At 44.5% G+C, this 21,949-nt stretch overlaps 1 protein-coding gene across 1 annotated transcript; it reads right to left on the reverse strand.

The window, feature by feature from the left end:
- Nucleotides 1-3,665: 3,665 nt before the first annotated feature.
- LOC149329919 (retinol dehydrogenase 7-like) lies at nucleotides 3,666-10,730 on the reverse strand. Its single transcript, XM_089559321.1, has 5 exons — nucleotides 10,523-10,730; nucleotides 7,983-8,189; nucleotides 6,261-6,446; nucleotides 5,495-5,627; nucleotides 3,666-4,005 (listed from the first exon to the last, which is right to left on the reverse strand). Exons 1-5 carry the CDS (start codon nucleotides 10,728-10,730, stop codon nucleotides 3,666-3,668), a joined length of 1,074 nt encoding a protein of 357 aa, XP_089415447.1.
- Nucleotides 10,731-21,949: the final 11,219 nt, after the last annotated feature.

The following is a 21,949-nucleotide window of genomic DNA, read 5'->3' on the forward strand; positions in this document are numbered from 1 at the left end:
CAATTTTCCTTGTTCAGAATTCGTTTTTTTTAAGCACGTCGTTTTTTTCGGTGGCTAGTTCGTAGTTTTTTCTTACTCTGATCGCAGTATAATCCTCAATAATCAGCGTATGAGGAGACCAAATCCTCCGGAAGCACTCCACACTCTTATAAAATTCACCCCCCCGCCCCTCCTCTTGCATACCTGGACCAACTAACAACCCCCCTCTACCCTTCAGAAGCTCTTCCCACCACCACGCAGCCTCCTGCAAAATCCAGAAAGCCACCACCATACATCTTCACCCTTCGGAATGCTAACACCATCTAAAAAAAACCCACCAACATCTACCCTCCAGAAGCCTGCACCCATTACCCGCCCGCCAGATGCCCATGCGGCCCTGGAAGTAAAAAGTGAAGGCGAATTTGGATTAAAAGACACAATGGGAAATCCACCAGGTTAATAGGGAACTGCATAATCTATAATGTTTTGTTGGCAGATTTGCCCCATCACATCTTGTAATCGGGTATGACTTTTTTTTGTCTCTGCTGCTATGTCCTGCTCCTAGAGGTATACCTACCAAATATGTGCCGCAGACATGCGCTTGATATGAGGCACTAGATGCGAGGGCGTTCTAGTAACAACTGTCGCACGTGCGACACACTAGCAAAGGCGAAGCCAGAAATAATATTTCGGCCAGTAAAGTGGACAGGCTGAGGTTCGCCCGAGTTTCAGGAGGGGAACTGCTGGAACTCCTTAGTTTAGTCGTATGCAAAGGAAAACACGATTAGCGTTCAGGTAATCTTTAATGTTCATCCACAGCCACGAGCGACTAGCACTAATTCAACTTTTTCCGAGTTGTTGGCAGCAGACCCAGTACTATCCTCATGGCATTTTTTAATATAGTGTAGAAATAACGACACAGTTCGGTCTTATCTTAAAACTAACTTCTTCCTTTCATGCTGAAGCGACCTGCACAAACAGCAGTTTTCGCTTTGGGCACACCCATGCTCACTAAGGTACTTGTTTGAGGGCTGGTTACGTCTTGTTTCCATGCACATGCGCACTTCTGAGGCACTGGTGAACCAAATGCTGATGTTGCCGAGATCTCCCCTTTTCTTCCATTCCGTGCGGAGTGGTGCGACGCAAGGAGATATCTAGGCTCTTTTGCTTGCGACGGCGGGCTCATTATGAGTTCCTACTTTGCTGACGGCGTTCTTCCAGACGAGCAAAGAACTCGACCGAGGGAGGTCGGGCCCCACCCCTCCATCTAAATGCCTTCCCGTAGCGCGACCGGGGAAGCCATGGTAGGGTGAGGAAATATGCGCACCTTCGGCGTCGTGCTGCAATAACAGCAAAGCTACCGGTCGTCAAAAGGTCGAGAAACTTATACATAATGTCTAGCAGGCCCGTCGCGGTGGCCTAGCGGCTTTGGCGAACCCCGGATCGTCGAATTAATCCTGAGCCGTTCGCTACGGCGTTCTTCATAGTCCTCGTGCCGCTATGGGACGTTAAACCCCGATAACCTGCCCACTTAACTTTTAACTAGCGAGTGCCACCAAATAATGCAGGTGCTTTTCAGCTTTTAGTTTCTCGTGTCTGTTTTAGTACCTTAAGGATGCCCTCGTTATGGCTATTGGTCAACTCTTACAAATGGTTTGAGAAACGAGGAAGGCATGTCAGAGTTTTGCCTCTCTTATTTTAACCCTCTTTAGCAGTAATAAACTGATCACTGGAAACCTTCGCAACGAGGTAACTTAGATTTTTATCAGTGCGACTTCGTGAAAAAAAATAATCTTGGAACACTTGTCGATTCCGGATTCCGTTATACTAATCTACGGAGAGTTTTGATGCACGAAAACTTTAAGCCACGTGTGTGTGGATTGCTACGGAGCAGCTAATAAGTGCGCAACTAAAAGTGCTGTTTAAGAACGCTGCACTTGTTATTCTTTGCTTTGCTTAAATAATGTATTTCAATTCTAAATGGAACAGTGTTCCACCAATTATTGCGCGTAAAATCTCTGCTGAAATGAATATTTTACTTTGTGTAAAACACTACCATTTAAAAATTGGCTACACTCTCGCTGTCATCTTCTTTAGTGAAATAGGATTATTAGTAATTATGACTTGTGTCTCTGAATAGAAAGATTGAAATATAGTCCTGAGTTATGCCCAAGTTACCTTTATTTGCCACAGACTGCCTCCACAACATTGCACCAGTTCTAAGCTCGCGCATACAATATGTTTTAGCTATTGATCGTAGTAAGTCGGACACTATAATTTCTAACTGGAGAAGCTGGAGACGTTGGTATGTATTCATGACTAAAGAGCTCCAATAACGCGACGAAGAACGAAAGAAACAGCACAGGCGACAACGCGGCCATGAAGAAGCGTCGGCGAGCCGGCCATCTTGACCACATAATTCTTATCTTGAGATCTGATGCCAGAGCCGTTTAAATAGTTACTATAGCAGGAGGGTACAAGTCAGTCAGCAGTGATGGGAGCATATTTATTTATTTGTTTCTTTTACAGCTTCCGCAGTGTATGACCGCGTTGCAGAATGAACAGTAAAGCAAAATATAAATAAATAAATGAAAAATAGGTGACGTGCGAGAAGTATATTACAGCAATAGTTGAAGCAACAACACAAATGTGCGACACAATATGGCGCCCTCACCCTTTTACGCCTGTGTACATTTGTAGGGCTTAATATCACGGTTCGAGAGATGCATAGGGCAGTGCGAAACTATAGAAAACCAGGGAAATTGCTGTTTTTCAGAGAACATATGGCATTTCGCTGAACAAGTTGGTTACCCAAAAACCACTAGAAGCTTGATATTTCATGAGCGAGTTTAAGGTTCTGGGTCTTTGATTTGAAATATGAGAAATTGAAAGATTTTTATGGATGTTTAACTAAATAACGAGAGCAAATTGCAGCATTAATATCCGCCATGCGGCGACTTAAGTTTTCAATAGAAATTCCTCATTGTGGAGACTACATATTCTACATTAAGTCGGTAAAGAGCGCCTTAGACCAAGACCTACAATTAAGGAAATACCCTTGATGAGGGCTGGATAAACAATGAAGAAGCATAAATATTTTTAAATAAAAGATTGCTATGCTCTGTCACATTGCTTTCTTGAAGCCAGAGCAATTTTACTGGACACCTTGTCGGCCGCTTGAAACATTAAAGCGAGGCTGAAAGCAGACGCTGGGTGAAAAATCTATAATGGCGCATACTGCAAAATGAAATGTCTAAAAGGCAGTATTTTTCACAATCACACTGACGGGGTGATCAAGGATATTCGAAACTTTCAGCTTAAATATGCGAAACTAGCATTTGAAGACTGAATTAACGATCTGACTGCGAGTTTAATTTTATCAAATTGATTGGTGGGCTGTCTCAACTTCAGATTTTTTTATCCTGAAACTTTTTTACTGAAAACTCTAAAAGGAAAATAAATCGCGTATAGCGACAAAAGTTTCCTTAATTGTGTTTCATTCCTGTTAAAATGCTTGCCTCTACGATCTACAGACGCATCACATTTCTGTTACCCAGCAAAATGTGCCGTTTGTCTCTGACACAGTTTTTAGAGCAATGTGATAAAGAGCACGCATCTTTGAGAGATTTGATTTAAATCTTCGATATATACTGCTGTGTGCCTAAAAATGGACAGAATACGCTAATCTAGGCTTTTCGCCTTGCAGCTCGGGCAACCTGGCGGATCATGTGCACAACTTCATCCGTCACTTCCGCCGGAGCTACATCGTACAAACGGCGCAGCAGAATGTCCTTCACCCCACCGGCCCTGTAGTAGGCCTTCGGGATGAGGTCTCTCACTGCTGATTTCATAACATACACTGCTTCTTGCGCGTCGTCCCGCATGATGGAGGTGTAGAGCATGTCCGATGATCTCCTGAGGCTGCCCAGGGAGTGGTCGCTGATTGTGCTACGAACCCGAGGCGGCAGGAGACTCAGGTCTTGTCGGAGGGTTTGTGCCAGTGTGTCGTGGTTGGCCATGGGAGTTCTGTAGAGGGCAGTAAGAAAGAGACGGATGTGGCTGTCAGGGTCGATTTGAAGCTTTCAATTCCTCAACTCAACAATTCCTCAACAGCTCAATTCCTACAGTATACAACAGCTGTATCTTACCGGTACTCACCTATGGGGCAGAAACGTGGAGGCGAACAAAGAGCGTTCAGCTTAAGTTAAGAACAGGGCAGCGAGCTATGGAAGGAAAAATGATGGGTGTAACGTTAAGAGATCGGAAGAGGGCGGAGTGGGTGAGGGAGCAAACGCTGGTTAATGATATCCTAGTTGAAATCAAGAGGAAGAAATGGGCTTGGGCAGGGCATGTAATATGAAGGCAAGATAGCCGCTGGTCCTTAAGGGTAACGGAGTGGATTCCAAGAGAATTCAAATGTAGCAGGGGACGGCAGAAAGTTAGGTGGGCGGATGAGATTAAGAAATTTGCGGGGATACAGTGGCCGCAACTGGCAAAGGACAGGGTTAATTGGAGAGACATGGGAGAGGTCTTTGCCCTGCAGTGGGTGTAGTCAGGCTGATAATGATGATGATTACATTGATCTTAGATGTCAGACGTATTACATCATTTTTCAGTTCATGATGCCGTTTTTTTTTTTACTGTTCGCTTACGTTCAGATTACGTTATAGCCCGATGAGGACGCGGAAGGCTTTCATCTGCTAGAAATTTGCTTGTGCTGCTAACGCTGTGAACAACAGGTATTCTCATTCATGTAAAAGAGGAACTAAACACCGTTTGGTCACTAAACCGCTATCTGTGAAGACGACCGAACAATTTTTGGCTATCAACTGATGTTTGTAACGGAGCAATAGGCTTTTTGGTTAAAATTTTTGTGACTTACAAGAAAAACAGGAAAGGTTGTTTTCTTAAATCGCCTCGATTATCAGTATTAGTATAACTAGCTAGTATGAAATCCGCATGACTGCTCCTGGCCGCGAAAGTGTGTCACTGCAAAGCTAAGTTTGTGATGGGTTGTTTGGTTATAATAAATGAATGTTAGCTATTTTTTTATTATCAGTGCGAAAACGTACATGCATGGCTTCCTTGATAGAGAAGCCGCATGTTCACAACCGGCTGCGGCGATTGCAGCCGCTACTATGCTCTTCATGCGGCACTGTTATTCCGCGGAGTATGTCTTGCCCCTTGAAAGGCAAGTCAATATACCTGCCAGGTTAGTTAATTGCCTATGGTAACCTCCCGCAGAGTTCGACGTCACGGGTGCGACTCCCGGCGGAAGCTGCCGCATTTTGAAGGACGAGAAAAACAGTCCAGTATAAGAAGATTTAAATGCAAGTTAAAGCACCACTTGTGGCCGCCATAGCCCCCGATTCTTGAAAAATTGAATCGCTGAAAGCTCGAGCGCCGTGGTTACATATAAAACCAAGAGTAGAACTTATTTAATCTGGCTAATACGATGCGCTCAACTGCGTTGTGCTGAGGGCATAAGTCAGGGCACTCAGGAGTATCTTCTCACCTGTAGGCGCCCGGCTCGACTGTACAGACATGCACTCCTCTAGAGTAGTACTGGCGCCGGAGACTGTCTACCAACGACGTGGATGCGTGCTTGGACATGCAGTAGGTCATGGATGCCGGCATAGACATTCGTCCTGCAATAAATGTGGAACAGCTCCTGAGTGGCAGTACCGGTCAGTCGGTGGAACGCGGAAAACACAAAATTTACACATTTACCTCTGTAATATTTCAGCAGCCGCCCGATTCCCCATAATGATTTGAATCAGATTTGTAGCCATAAAACTGTGAATTATAATGCATCAACAGCGCAGGCTGTTGTTTGCAGTCCTCTTTATGATACACTGAGGAAACACCCTTCGACTACTTTCACCGCCAGTTCGCGGAAATTTTTCGCAAAAAAAAAAAACCACTGCTACAGAAATCTTTGGAAAGAGTTTTATCAATTTTAAGCTGCCGTCCGACACTCCGCCTGCTTACTAGGGGCGATATGAATACATACCAGCTTGCCCAGATTTCAGCTTTACTCCTGTGAACTCCATAGAACAGCATCCAAAAAGGAAAGCTTGCAGATATACTATCGTTCACAAGCGGCACTTGTGTGAGTTTTAGAAGCAGGGAGGGGTCCAGAATAAGAACTTCAGTTTGAACTTGTTTTTCGGCAAAGCATGCGGTTATAAGGGGCTTGTGAAATGTAATTTCTGCTTTCCTAAAGCACAGAATTCTGGCACCACTGGCGAAAGCACGTTTTTCAATGTGAGAGCTCGTACCTAAGAGACTAGTGACGACGATGAGTCTGCTTCCTTGTGACCTTCGCAGAAGCGGCAGGAATGCCCTCGAGACGCGGATAACCCCGAACGTGTTCACTTCGAACACTGAGCGTATCCGACTCATGGGCTGCCACTCGATGTAGCCAAGACTTGGGACACCGGCGTTTGCCACCACTGCCCAGAGCTCTGCAGTTCGAAAGAGAAGTTGGCACAGTGATAGCATGAGATCTACGATGTTTTCAGATCGATTATCGGTCTAAATTTTGCATGGCGCGTTACAGAAAGGAAATCAACAAAACATCTGCCTTCGTATGATTGTTCCCATTCAGTAGAAACAAGAACTAATTGAACAGGGGTCACTTTATTGACCTAAAGTGCGGTGAGACGAAAGCCTTTAGTGCGGTGTTGCGGCTTGTGTCACTGATGTATGATTAAGATGTTAATTAAGTACACAGTTGTTTATGAATCTTAAATGCTGGAGACAGTACAGGGCGTTTGAGAGGCATCTGTCTGATTCGACGCCTTTCTGGAAACACTCTCCAGCGTCCTAGACAAGGAGAACTGCGTATGCGTTGGCAGGAAGTAGTGTAGACATTAACACGCTCGGCTGCGGAACGGAAGGATGTTGGTTCGAATCCCATTTTGCTGAAAGATTTTTTGTCTGCTCTGACTAGAGAAAGCGTGAAACCTCTAGTGACAACCTTTTGTCGACCACGATGAGGGATTCAAGGCTTTAGCCTTGAAAACCATCAACAGCGCTTGCAGTGCAGAGCTTCAAGCATTTAAAAGAAGGCTTTTTACGTGAAATAAAGGGCTAATTTCAGTACAGCGCACGTTCGCTTGCAATCAGACACTTAGTACGCGGGAAGAGAGCTACGCATGATCCAAAGCGTCGGTTCAAGTATTATTGGTGAACAGAATAAGCGTCGAAAAATCATCGCGTTTTTGATTAAACACCTAAAAGAGTTTCAACGCATGTTTGCCGACGTCGAACTCAGCGTGTATTAAATTTGTAATGTAAAGATTGCAACAGACGCCTAACTGCGGTAATGCGAACCTACTTTTTCTTCAAATCTTGTTTTCTAGAATGAAAGTGGTCCTCAAATGAAAGGAAGCATTCGAATAAATATAATTCAGAATTTCAGATAATCAATTCAGAAGGTTCGGGCATCTACTCAGTGAAGGAAACGCAGCAAATATTTACAGCAGCGAAATGAATAATATCACTTTTGCTTAAGTGATGGACACAGCCTTATAGGCTACTTCGAAAGGAGCACTGCATGATGTCTGATTGTCGTAAGACCGACAAAGTAACGCTGTAAAATGGATGGTTTGGTTTATGGGGTTTAACGTCCCAAAGCGACTCAGGCTATGAGAGACGCCGTAGTGGAGGGCTCCGGAAATTTCGACCACCTGGAGTTCTTTAACGTGCACTGAGATCGCGCAGTACACGGGCCTCTAGAATTTCGCTTCCATCCAAATTCGACCGCCGTGGCCGGGATGGAACCCGCGTCTTTCGGATCAGCAGTCGAGCGCCATAACAATCGAGCCGCCGCGGTGGCTCCCATTGCAAAATGTTCACGCGCATATGCGTTCTTCTTTCAGTCCACGCCAAACCACTAATTCTTACTTTTTTTTCACTCCGCTGTATATTACACTATTGAGTCACTAAAATGCCTCTTGAATGAACATAGATCCATTAAATCGCAGTGAGAAACCTACCTCTTTTACCAAGGGTGTTCTCTACTATTTCGAAGGCTTTCTCGATGTGGTCGTCTTTTGTAACGTCCATCTGCAACACCTCTATGTTGGCTCTCCCTCGAAGGCTCTTGGCACCTTCTCCGGCAGCGTCCAAGCAGCCCGCGTAGACGAAGAAGCCGTCCGCAGCCAACTGCTTAGCTAGTAAGTGGCCAAGACCGGTGTCACAGCCTACAAGAAAAATGCAACAGTCATACAGAAGCGAATGAGTCAGCTGGTATATGAATAAAACGAGGCGCCAATTCCTTTAAACGAGTTCTAAGAGATTTACGAGCGGTTCCCCGTTAGTCCCTGTTTAGGTACTTCGTGGAAGGTGTACAGAGGGCAAAACGCATGTCTAGAACACGCTCTGAGTTGGTTTCGGGCGTAACACGCGATAACTAGCGATAAGATTTGGTTAAAAAGGGTCTGGATGTAAACATGTGCTTTTAAACTCGTAGAATTTCATCATCATTTTTTGCCTTCTTGGTCGCAGCGGCTTTGGGAGCTGCGGAACACAGAGTTTGGTTGTTCTAGGCATGTGTTTTGCCCTCTGTACGTTCCTATTCTACAGCCAAAGCTTCCCTTGCGATAAGAACGCGCGAATTTCACAATCGAAATAAATTACTTTGTCTTCGTCCAGAAATTTTGGGGTGCAGTACTGACTGTCGAACAGTGTTTCATGCCACCTTACTGAATTTTATTCCTTTTGGGCTTTTTTTTATTGCCACTTAAGGTTAATATCACATAAAGAATCCACCTTTAATTTACAAGCTAGGATTGCGTGGTACCAGTCTTGAAAAAGCAGTGTTAGCCGGTGGTTCATGAAGGTGGTTCATGGTTTTTCAGCCTCCTTCTTCCCACGTGCAGCTAAAGATTGGAACGGCCTTCCCCAACATATCGTCGACATCACCGGTCCTTCATCATTTGCAAGCAATCTAAACAACATTTTTTGTTCATGATCACAAATAGCATTTGTCTTGTACTTTTTCTGCTAATCCCACCCCTTATGTAATACCCCGCGAGGGGTCTTTAAGGTAATAAAATGAAATGAAATGAAAGGCTCTATCCACTAGAGCAGAAAATCTCCGAACATTAAAACAAGTTACTGGTTCAAACTTGTTCGTTTCAGTGCGACGTTTAGGGTCTTTTAAAAGTCCAGCACAATTAAGAATAATCTTGAAAAAAGAGACGTAGTATCCAGTTTTGAGCACTGTTAGCCACTCTTAAGTATAATGAAAAAAGTTCAAGAAAAACATCTCATACTGCTGCGTACCGCTTTTGCCAAAAGTAACCACTAGGCTCTAACCACTTCTGGGTCTATAGGTAGAGTTACTGTCATTCAGAGGATGATAGCGATAGTTCGATAGTTCTCCGCTCTGACGATGCTGCGCTCACCAGCAAGGCCGCTTTTTCCGCGGTTTGGGAAAATTGGTGTAATCTTTGTCAAGTATATACAGGCCATGAGGTCTGCTTTTGAGCCCTGCAGCGCGGCTTGTATTGCATACTCAGGGACCCTAATCTCACGAAGGCCGGAAGTACTTAAGTCCTCAAACCTCCCAAGCTGAGGACGGCCAAATGCGCAAGAGCCTCGCTACACGGCTTAAAAGCGAACCCCTTGGGCTGTATATTTTCGACAAAGACTGTACATCAAAGTTCCGGAACATTACTAGGGCCGCTGCAAAACTGGAGCAACGGTAGTACTTCTGAAAGACACGTGTAGTGCACCTACTTATTCCAGAAGAGGGTAAATACGGGCTGGTTGGTACATGTTTTACGAATTGGAAAAACAGCGCAATCAAAGACGAGACACAAGAGAAGGACACAGCACCAGCGCTGTGTTGGTGTTGTGTCCTTCTCTTGTGTCTCGTCTTTGATTGCGCTGTTTTTCCAATTCGTAAAACACCTACTTATCACGTGGCCTAAATGTTGCGACCTTCCGGCACGACGGTCAAGGACGGGCTCACCCTACCGCCCATTAGTGTTTCTTTTTTTGTGCCACCTCCCACTTGTCGCTTTCCGCCACATGTCCTTCTGGCCCGGGGAGCGCCGGGGGGGGGGGGGGGGGGGGGGGGGGCGTTTGGAGGCTCGCGCTCTGGTCTTCCGAAGAAATCAGTTGGGAGCCTTGCCGGCTCTCCCAAAGCGGAAGCTCTTTGTGTGAGCGCGGGCGCCGATGCCCCCCCAAAGGTGCCGCGGTTGGAAGGGGCTTTGGACAGCGTGGGGAGAACCAGTTGTACTCCGGACGCCGAACGACGAGCAGTTTGCTTCGCTGGCTGCTCGAGCGTTCCGAGAGATGTGCAGTTGCTTGCTATTGATTCTTTGTATTTAACATGTAAATAAATTCACCGAGTTAAGTTTTAATCGACTGGATCAAGTCTGATCATTCATGATTATGCCAACGAATAGCGGCAGCTACGCATAGTTACAACCCTAAATATCCCGCAAAGCGTTCAACATGCCCATAATCGTATAAACAAAGCTATAGCAAAAACTGACCGAGAAATTAAGGAAAGTAATCCACTCACCGGTTACTAAAACACTCTTCCCTTGTGGATTGATGAATCCATTAAGGAACAGTCTTCGAACGTGCCACAGCGACCAATACGACGCAAACACGGCGAACGCTGCAAGTCCTACTGCCGTAACGATTTCCAGCGCTGCTTCCGGTAATCTCCAACCAGCGAGCCAAATCAAGGCAGTCAACGGAACGGCCATTTGAGTAACGGTTGGCATCTTCACAGCGGAAGCAATGGGTTCTGGATCTTCTAGAATTCAGGGGATTGAAGGAAGATGAGAGGTAGCAGTCTGTCTAGGCACTTCCGACCTGAAGATTACTACTGCGGAAACGTCAGTCTAGAAAGGCCCCGGCTTTGTCGCTTCACAAGAATGTAACCTGATTAACTGGTATATTTTCAACTCAACTATGGTCTTCCATAGGTTTTGGGTAGCCGCTGTTTTTTTGCTTAGTCAGCACATCGTCCTGGCACAAACCGCCTCAGCGGGACATATCACATAGGGAGAGCTTTGATTGGAAAGTTAACTATGTAGACCACAGAGGAGATCTGAACACGCTATTATCTTGACTTAAAATCAACAAAATGTGCAGGTTCAACCATTCGTAGTTCCTTGACTTGTGCTTCTGGCAATCTTCTACTGGTTATATCTGGTAGACTTAGCTGCTCCTCCAAGCGACGCTCCTGCAGCTCCTTTTATGTGGAATGAATAGAACACGCCCACAGAGGGGTGGTTTAAAGAACCAGTCGGTAAAGTGAGCTAGGGGGTTTTAAGCGAGTGGCAAAAAGTAATTAGAAGCTAATTTCCCCCTCACATTTATTGCTTTTCTTGCGGAAAACTTTGTTTCAGTTTCTTCCTTAACTTCTCGGCATCATTTCTTTTGTCGTCTTCATAGCTACTATTCAGTTTAACCACAGCGCAGGATGTCCAACTTGTATTGTTTCTGTTCATTGCCTTACTAATGAGAATGTTGAAATGGAGACGGAAGATAAAGGCATGGCGATCGTCGTCGAGCATACAGATGATACGGCGAGCAGCAACGGTGTAACCAAAAGTCCTTGACAGACGCACGTCTCCTCAAGGGAACGCTTTGGGTTTGTATGAAAGTGGGAGACATTTGCCGGGCGGTGGATAGTATGCTGCGTTACGTTCCGCTATGTGTGACGAGTTGCCAGAGGCCAATCTCAGAATTCGATGTGCGGAAGAAGGTGATGGTATAGATCTCAAGAAAATGAGCGGAAACCATTTAAGCACCGAAGTTTATGACATATATACAGCCATAACGTAAATTTTTGAGTAATAAATAATGAGTCGAAAAGCTTAAAATGTGCTCTACCTCAAGATTACTCCTTCGTTCTGGCCCACCCACAGTGATGGTAAGGGCTCGCAGCACCTTCTTAAGGTACTACAAAAGCTGTCTGTTATTTACGCTAAACTAATGGACGGGTGTTGTGCGTCTAAATTGCATACAGGAGCCACTCAGCAAACTGCGGAGAAAGAAGACCGGATTCGCTGGGCACTTCCGCTAAAACACACGCTGTTCTTTTTGTGATATGTCGTACTGTTTTAACTGCATTGCAGTTCTGTTCTTTCCCTCCTATAATAATGCCTATTTTTGGGGCTCTGCAGGAACCAGAATAAATAAATAATCGTAAGAGTAGGAATCCTCTTTTGTGTGGCGTCAAGTCGCCAGGGACTGGACCGTACTTAGGCTAAAAGAGTTCAGAGATGGTTTTAATGTAAAGTTTGAGGAAGATTTCTAATTAAAAATCGGAACGTTGCTTCGAGATTTGCGCCGTAGTAATAAATTTCGGAAAGTACGATCGCAATTGGGACCTGAACGCGTTTCGGCCTCAATAAGCTGAGAATGCTGAAAGGAAGGACAAATGCTTGGTTTGGTTTGGATGGTAAACACAAGTAGTCTTGAAAACAATTTTTTCTTCCTTTTGCATTAGAGCGCACGCGCATACCCGCTCTTTCACTACCACCATCCCGTCGTTGTGAATCGTTGGAACATTATTTTCTACGTGCATACTGTTCTGTTCCGCCCACTATTAGACATCCTGCTAGCAGTAGACATCCTTCACCTGCTTTCGACCTTTTCGGCCATTCTTCGCGCCAGATATGCTGAACGCGTGTCGAGCGAGGGGCGCGTCTACGTCTGACCTTGCGCCTGTTGTAGGGACAATGAACGGCTCTGAGTGGAAAGAGGAAAGAATGGTAGTAAGGGGCAAGTGGAGACAATGGAATCTCCTCACTCGACCGCGCGATGGGACTGCGATGTGATGTGGAAGAAGGAAGGAAAGCTCTGAGCACGGAAGGCAGAAAGTATGAAGTCACGTAGTCCTCGCGACGTTCTTGGTGAGCTTCTACACGTACGGTAATGAACGCGGCTGCAAGAAGGCATTAGGAGCCCGTAACGGGAATGCTTGCATTTCCTGCTGTGAAAGCGTACGTGTGAAAGAACGCGTACGTCGTCATTCAATGATTAGTGAAAGTAAGCACTAAATATTCTCGCTGAAAGTTAAAATTGTTGCTTTTCGGGCAGTCATAGCTCAGAATCAGTACATATCGCTTAACTTTGCGGTCACGTCTTTTCTTTTACGGTAACGTTACTACAATCCCTAAATACCCGAATGCGCCAATATAGTGTGTTAGATACAGATACGTGCAGAGTATGAAAACTTTCCCATTGGTGCGATACACATTCTAACACAATCGAAAACATATTGGTTAATGTCAGTATATACTAGTCCACCGCAATCTTGTCTTTCCTTTTTCTTTGTTAAGGATGAAAGGCTTTTAAGGCCAATACTCGGAAAATTCACGTCAGCCTCACCCAAAACTGCTTAGAACCTGAGGCCGAACATGTATGCGAACCTGAGGCAGAACTTATTCGAAAATTTCCGCCTGTTGTAGCGGTTAAAAATTCTAATAAGACCGTGTGTCTGCGTTTCTTTGTCCTCTTATTTTTGTGTGCTTTTTCACCCTCACTATGCATAACGAACTAACTGAAGCCCTTCCACTTCTGGACCACATGCTTATCCGTCCCAATCCGTTGTTTCCCGAGACGAAAGTAGGTATATAGTTGTAGTAGAAGCAGAAAGAGCATCGATATCATCATCATTATCATCATCATCATCATCATCAGCCTGACTACGCCCACTGCAGAGCAAAGTCCTCTCCCATGTCTCTCCAATTAGCCCGGTCCTATGCCAGCTGCTGCGACCATGTTCCTGCAAATTTCTTAATCTCATCCGCCCACCTAACTTTCTGCCGCCCCCTGCTATGCTTGCCTTTTCTTGGAATCCATTCCGTTACCCTTAAGGACCACCGGCTATCTTGCCTTCGCATTACATGCCCAGCCCAAGCCCATTTCTTCCTCTTGACTTCGACTAGGATGGCATTAACCCGCGTTTGTTCTCTCACCCACTCCGCCCATTTCTGATCTCTTAACGTTACACCTATCATTTTTCGTTCCATAGTTCGCTGCGTTGTGCTTAACTTAAGCTGAACCCTCTTTGTTAGCCTCCACGTTTCTGTCCCATAGGTATTATTTCGATATCATTTCTTTGTAAACGTTGTGGCGAGAAAGAGAATCTAAGTGCTCCGTGGAGAACAGAACTGCCATAAAAGAAAGTCAAGCAAAATACTCCTGCGTATACCGGTGTAATAACGGGCGGTCTGTAAAATCTGATGAAAGCAGTAATTTGGGAAGCAAGCTTGTGAAGTTAGCTTGCAAGAATGCCCTAAAAAATTGAAAGACAGCAATCACGAAAAAAGAAGAAACGAAAAATTGTCTCGCGCAAAGGTGCACTAAGCTCCATCCGCGTGTACGAAACAAGCCTGAAAAGATTAGCAAAGTCCATCGGTTCTAACCCGGCTTTTAATAAAACTTAGAGAGCACTGCAGTATCCTGCACTTGATAAATGCGAAAGAATTTGCGTTTGAACTTCGGCAACTTTTTTTTTCATATCATAGTTGTCACGTGACACTTATCACGTGACCCTTGGATGACGTAGGCAACTTTTTCTTGCTAGTCATTGTTGTGTAACATCAGTAAACATGCCCAACACACTTTACGTGGTACACACCACAACGCTTTCGCTTCGTGCCCCCCTAACATGATTGAACCAACGACAGTGCTTAATTGTTTATACCCCACTTTTATTAAAAAAAAACAAAAAAAACATTCGTAGCACATGCTGCGCTGCATGCCCGCCTAGCACGCTGAGGGCCTGGGGTGGAATATCAATGCCGAATAATTTCTTTTTTCGAATGAGGTCCCGTGAGAGGTACCACTTCCTGTTGACACATTTTGTGGACACATTCTGAAGACACGTCCTGCGGACAAGTTCCGGTGAAGGATTTTCTTTTGCGTACGGCACATCATGCTTTCACATTAATAAATATCGTTAATATTCTATGAAATCGCTAAATACTCTATTTAGTGGCGTTGAGCAGCTGAAGCACATAAAACAAACTTAGATGCTAAACAGATGTTACAGGTCTGGGCATGACTCGCAACCTGCAACCTGGCGCAACCTGTGAAATAAAGGCAGTATCTAACAAATACTCGCTTCCTCCATTAGTGCGTGCTGGAGGTGAATGCGCAAAATGGATTGTCAAGATATTTATGTGGCGCACACTATTCTATTCTAGCATAACGGGGCAGTGCTCAGCCCCGGGAAATAAGTTAGGTTACATCTCTGCTCGCACTGACCATTGCTCTAAGACTCTAGAATACCGCGCCAGAACTGCCATCATGGCAGTTTACTTTTTTGTTCGTTCCATCAACGAATGGAATCGGCTTTCAGGTCAGTTAGTGTATTGTGTAAATAAAGGAGTGCTTTTCGACTTTGTAGCTCCCCTAGTGCCCTCGCGGTAACCATTGAATAAAAAATAAAGGAAATAAACCACAGACTAGAACTTCTGGAGCGATTCCTGCGAGTGCGAAAGAAGATGCCGAAGTGATCCACTGTGGATACTCATTTGTCAATGCCTGGTTTGTCAATATAGAAAAGATGGTTGCAGTTTAGCTCAGCTAAGCGTGGTCTAGCGAAATCGTTCTGACGAAGCAGACAGCTCCGGCAGACTCGCTACGTGCATAGCGATCGAGAACATCAATGCGCATGCTGTGAGAGCAGCGCCGGCTCTTTTATTCAGCAAACGGCAGGTCACGTGGTTAATCACGTGGCCACAGTTGCCAAGGTGGCGTTCGGCGCAGCGGTCGGCACGGTGGCGGCGCGCGGTTGCAGCAGCGGATAGTAGTGATGAAAAACTATCGATAGTACTATCGATACTATCGATAGTTGATTCACTATCGAACTATCGATGGTAAAAAAGACTATCGATAATACTATCGACAGTGCGCTATCGATAGTACTATCGATAGTTAGTACTTTCGATAGTTCTGTTGATAGTACAATCGATAGCCGTATCGACAGCACTTGTTATATATAGTTCTATCGAATCTAAAAAATCAACCACGCGTACCCATTGCTTCCTAAACTTGGTTTCCCGAGTATGTGATATGGAGGTGATGGTATGAGTATCTGACAGGACTCGCCGATTTTCGCGGCCTATGCATCACTGAGCTCTGCAGACGTTCCCTACACAAAGTTGCTGGATAAAATATTAGCGTGAGAATGTCCTAGTTGCGAAGCATGGGTGCGAAAAGCATTTCTGCAAGGGTTACGTCAGCAAGACGACGTCTGCAGTTCACGATGGTGTCGTGTAAGCCAGCACAACTTGTGCTGTTCTTTCATCGGATGCAGTTCCAGGCAATTTTTCGAACTTTCCCTGTGCACGTAAAGAACCACAGCAGGTCGAAATTTACCCGGAGACCTCCACTACGGCATCCCTCATAGCATGACTCTCTTAGGACCGTTAATACTCATGAGACCGTGAAACCAATCAGCTACCGCAAATGTTTTGGTTATATCGCTGGCCAACAAATACGTAATATCAATATTGTTACTATCGATAGTGTTACTAGCGACAGTACCGCTATCGATAGCGGTGCTATCGCGAGTAATACTATCGATAGCAACATTATCGATAGTAATACTATCGATAGTGATACTATCGATAGTAACACTTTCGATAGTAGAATCGATAGTATTGCTATCGATAGTCTTTCAATAGTAGCACTATCGATAGTTTTTTACACTATGGATAGTTTCAAAAAAACTATCAATATCATCGATAGTCAATTTTCCGATAGTTTTGCATCACTAGCGGCTAGGCGAGTGACGTGGTGTGTCACGTGACTGCCACTCCACCACCGCTCCTCCACTTGAAGGTCAAATTGCGGCGCCGATGACCTTGATTTCACTAGGCCAGTAAAGCTCTCGCTTTAAAAGTAAGACCGCCAGGTTGTGCAATTACATTGATTTGATTACGAAAGGAGGGAAGCCACGGATATTTGTTGTGTGGAGAACGCTGAAACCGGATCTACCAGCGAAGTTTGTGGCAATTCTGCATTATAGTTTGCATTAACCAATCTGCTGCTGACATATATCCAAGAAACTACCGCATTGTCATTTTTGCTTTTTTTTAGTTATTTTCCTGATCCAGCGAATCTTTTTAAGAATGTTTTTCTTCTCTTTCTGTATACGTGCATGTTAATGCCTTTTAAGCGTGACCTCTCTTGTTGTTTTTTCATGTTTGCAAAAGTGGCAGTTATGCCTTGTATGCTTATTCTGTTTTTTGTACTTTCTCCAATTGCTGTTCATTTGGTTTAATGCTTTGATGCAACCTTTCTCTTCTTTTTTTTCTTGAGCCTCATTTATATTTCGATTTATATCTGTATATACTGCTGTATTTTTGTGGTTCACTTTTGTACGTAACCCGCTATCCTCTGTGATGCACTCGGGCCCTAAGGGTAATGAAATAAATAAACAAATAAAAGGGGTGCCAGGTAAAGGGTAAACACAAGCGGGAACATTTGAGAGCCTTCTTTCTGGGTAGATCTGATTGACACGCGCTCTGAGAGATGACCACAACAATCAGGCGAGTCAAACAGTTGCGCTAGCGAAGATGAACTAGAGGAGATCTAATATTGGAGGAGATCATCAGCGCCTCTACCAGTAAAACTAACACTTTACAAAACATTAGTGCGGCCGAAGCTAGAATATGCTGGCGCAGTATGGGATCCCAGTCAAATCCCATTAATCAACACACTTGAATCCATTCAAAATCGCGCAGCACGTTTCATATTATCTAACTATTCCCGTCACGCCACCATTACTTCCATGAAAAACACCCTTACCCTGCCAGACCTTTCTTCACGCCGTAAATGTTTTCGACTCTGTCTTTTCCATAGAATGTATCATCACAACCGTGTATTAAAGGATCATCTTTTTGCTCGCCCATCATACATATCATCCCGTTCTGACCACACGTTTAAAGTTGCTGTTCCATTTTCCGGAACAAAAATGTGTCATAATTCATTCATTCCCAAAACGAGCACAGAGTGGAACGACCTTCCTCCCTCCATCGCTGCCATTTCTGACATCTGCAATTTCAAGACAACTGTATTTTCTGCCGTTTTGTAAATAATATTGTATAACATGCACTGTTCACTTTATGTACCTTACCACTCCTTTCTGTAATGCCTTTGGGCCTGGAAAGTATCCGAAATAAATAAATAAATAAATTGGGAAGCTAGCTTTAGAAGAGAGCATAAAAGTGAATAGCGGACACAGTCAAATGTCTTCGCAAGGTCGACCAGAAGCAAAGCTAAATGCTGATGACAGCATGAGCAAGATTCGAGGTTGAACGTACAATGTGTATACTGCCTTAAGTGAAACGGGCTGATGAGGACCAATGGGAGCACGTCTGGTAAGGGCCAGTGATAACTAAACTTGCGAAGGTCACACTCTAAGCGCGAGCCCCTGAACAGCACTAGTCAGGGTGGTAATGAACATCCGAACGAGCACTGGTCCTCTTTAAACTTCCAGGCTTGTTAGGAGCTCCTCAAAACACTTATAAATTTATTTCATTGACAGCAACGGTTTTTTTTTTCGCTGAGAAGAACACAAGGTATGAAAAGATGCTGTATATTTTTCAAGTATCGCATTTAGCGCAGCCGGCGCTATCTGGCAGACCTTATCACACCCATCGTTCTAAATGAAGACAGACATTCGCCCTTGCGATCTACCTTGAGGACAGTGGCATCCACCATCGGCAGCGCATTACACAGTACTCCCGAACTTCGTGTAGGCTTTGCAAAAGGGGAGAGAGGAAAGACCGCACAAGAAAGAAAGTCGGCAAGATTAACCAAAGCGTGCCATTTGCTTTGATGTCCCCCAGACGCGGAGTGGCAATGGAGATTTTAGACAAAGATAAGGGGAAAAAAGGCGAAGGCGTTGTGCAATAGGCAGGCGCTCGCATTGTGAAAAAATAAAAATAAAAGGCGTCAAAGGAGAACGCATAGGTCGGTCGACCTCACGAAGAGTGGTGGTATTTTGGCTTCCTTCTTTTGTAGTCATACCGGCGAGGAGAGTTCTGCAAAAACTAATCGCCGCAAGGTTGTGATTTGTTACCGAATGGAACATCATCATCAGCCCAGATGGGACCCCTCCAGCACAAAGGCCTCTCCCATATTCTTTCAATAAAGCCTGTCCTGTAGGAGCTGTGATCACCCTATTCACGCAAATGGCTTAATCTTATCTGCACACCGGACTATTTGTCAGGCCCTGCTGCGCTTGCTCTCTTTTTGAATCCTTTCCGTAACGCTAAGCCATCATTGATTGTATTCGTTTCGCATTAGATAACCTGTCCATATTCCTTTCCTCTCATTACTTGCAGCTACAACATCATTATATAGCGTTTGGTACCCAACACCGCTTTGCTTTCTTCCACTGTCTGAATGTGAAACCTGTCATTTTAATTTCCACACATCGCTACCTTGTCATGAGTTTAAGTTCAACCCTTTTTGTTAACTGAGTCAAAGTGGATTATTACGAAATGTATTATTACTAATATTCAGCGCAGTTTGATGTGTTCGAATCTCTTAAGCATGGCGGTGAAAGCAAGTATATTATCATGAAGTAATTACTCATTTCTCTATTGCATTACCACCTTCGAACACAAAGAAAGCTGGTACTGAGAACACATACCAATTACGTGAAAGGAAAAAAATTGTCTGCCAAACGCGAACCGTCTTAAATTCTTTTCCGTGTCACGATTAAATCACTGTTTCTATGGAAGCTTATAAAGAAATTACCAAACGCTGTTTGATGCTCACCAACGTGTAAAATCCTAAATCTGGAGCTCTGGTGTTCTGATATGTCCATATTATAATTGTCACATACTGTCCTCTTTTCTTTTGAGCAACCGGTGGCATATCCATCGCGCTGCGCTGCATTCTGCATATTTTCTTCTCCGCGTATAAAATATTGTTTTATGTTGTGCTTTGTTGCTCTTTTGCGACTGCATTTGATGCAATATGCGAGCCTTTTATGTGAAGCATGTCGACTTTTTTCGTTGCCCTGTACAGCAGACTGTACAAGGGATCTGAGGCCTCGTTAGGCGTTACAGGCATTTTTCCGCAGCATCCTCTTTCCTCGTTGGTAAGAAAGAAATTGAAGCGTTTGATCTGATTTGATTTATCAGCCATGCAAGCACAGCCACGCAGCTACAAAGGTTCGATCCCCGGGTTTCATACCCTAACGAAGAAGCATTTTTCAACTACCAAGTTTCTGTGAAAGCTGTAAAGCTTTTCTTTGTTGCCGCAAGGCTGCGCTGAGGTTGGTGCTTATCACTAATAACTCACATATTACAAAGCAACTAGCTATAGACAAGGGGATTCCCCTAAATTTTGGAATAGCAGCGAGTACACATTAATACGTCTTTTTGAGCGACATAGTTCCTATCGATCTACCAAAACGTTTTAGCACTTGTGTGTCGTCTTCATTGCGGTCTGTGTCTGTTTTGCTGTAAAGTTTATAACAGGATTGCAACAAGTATACAGGCCTCTACGGTGGAGCCTAGGAAGCCACACCCCCGCTGACTCTTCGCTATCTTCCGGACATCGTCGGCGCCACAAAGACTTTTTGTGCGTGATAAGTGGCCCCACGTGGCGCAGCAATTACAGCGCAAGCCACCGACACCGCCTCGACGATCACCCATTGTTCTCTCCAAGAGGGCCCGGCTGCTCGACTGCTGTATCACAGTAGTCAGCGCTGCGGTGGGATAGGCGTGACATGTCAGCTACGTGCCTCCTGTTAAAAGCTGTGCCAGTGCTAAGTCGTAAGACTTACCAGGAAATCTCACGGCCGCAAATCTCCAGGGGCCTAGGAGAGTATTCGTGTCATCCGAATTCAAGGCAATCCAAAATGAGGCTAAGCACAAGCACAAAACTAAAGAAATCTCCCGGATTACTTATGTTGTGCACAGCCCACATAAATTACATGGAATAAAATATCATGATCAGTCATTCTTTAAGTTTTTCGAGCACAATGACTTTTAGGGCGGAAAAAATGCACCCTCTCACTCCAAAAATTGGAAGACTCTGAGGAAGACTACACCGCCTGCTGTATATTCTGTTCAGTATGTGCTGACTCTCTCTAATTTATCTAAGTGAAATGCCTTGTTGAGTGGATAATAGAACTGCCTGCGCCCTACCTCGAAGAAAAAGAAAAGAGTTGGAAAATGATTGGACTGTAGTCGCTTGCTTAGTACAGCATAGCTGTATGGTGACCTGTGACTTGCATCTTCCGCAAAATACTGCTGCTGTTCATTCCTCTGAATGTAAACTCTTTCTAAGCAACAGGGAGAAATCGACGCGCATACAGTCAAGGACAAAAGTAAACGGGATGCTTGCGCATGAAAAACAAAAAAAAAACATACTGCAGCGAGATAAGGCAAGGCAGGCCAATGAAGATCACAAATGCGTGAGGGGACGTACGTTCCCTATCTGGAACAAATTCTAGTGACTGGCTAGTGAGGCAACGGAATTTTTTTTTCTTTGCAACGCATTGGCATCCCGTAAACTTTTTTCCATGAGAGCACTTCAGCAAAGACTAAGGACCATTTAGCGAAGGCATGCATTTGCATGCCTAAGACTAAGAAAAGACTGTTTCTTAACTGCAGAAGTTTCTGCTAAACAATTGCAGCTCTACCGCTGCGTTCATAGAACCTGTACCATCCTGTGGTGTCTTTCGTTTCAGTACATCAGTTTCTCCGAGGAAAACTGCTTCCCTGAAACGACCGAGCCATTGACTCTAGGAAAGAATTTGCGCTACATCTCTGTAAACCTTCCCGATTTGCAGGGAAACATTAATCTGAATAAATTTTTGTATTGAGGGGTTATTGGGGTGTGAATACTGAAAGGTGAGCGTCAGTGAAGCCAGCTAGATTGTTTTTTTAACACAATTGTAGCGGGTTCTTGCATTGGGGTGCGAATTAACGAGGGGAGGATGCCTTTGTAC

Source organism: Amblyomma mixtum, chromosome 9, assembly GCF_055824585.1.
Source record: "Amblyomma mixtum isolate Tamu chromosome 9, ASM5582458v1, whole genome shotgun sequence".
Lineage (NCBI taxonomy): Eukaryota > Metazoa > Arthropoda > Arachnida > Ixodida > Ixodidae > Amblyomma > Amblyomma mixtum.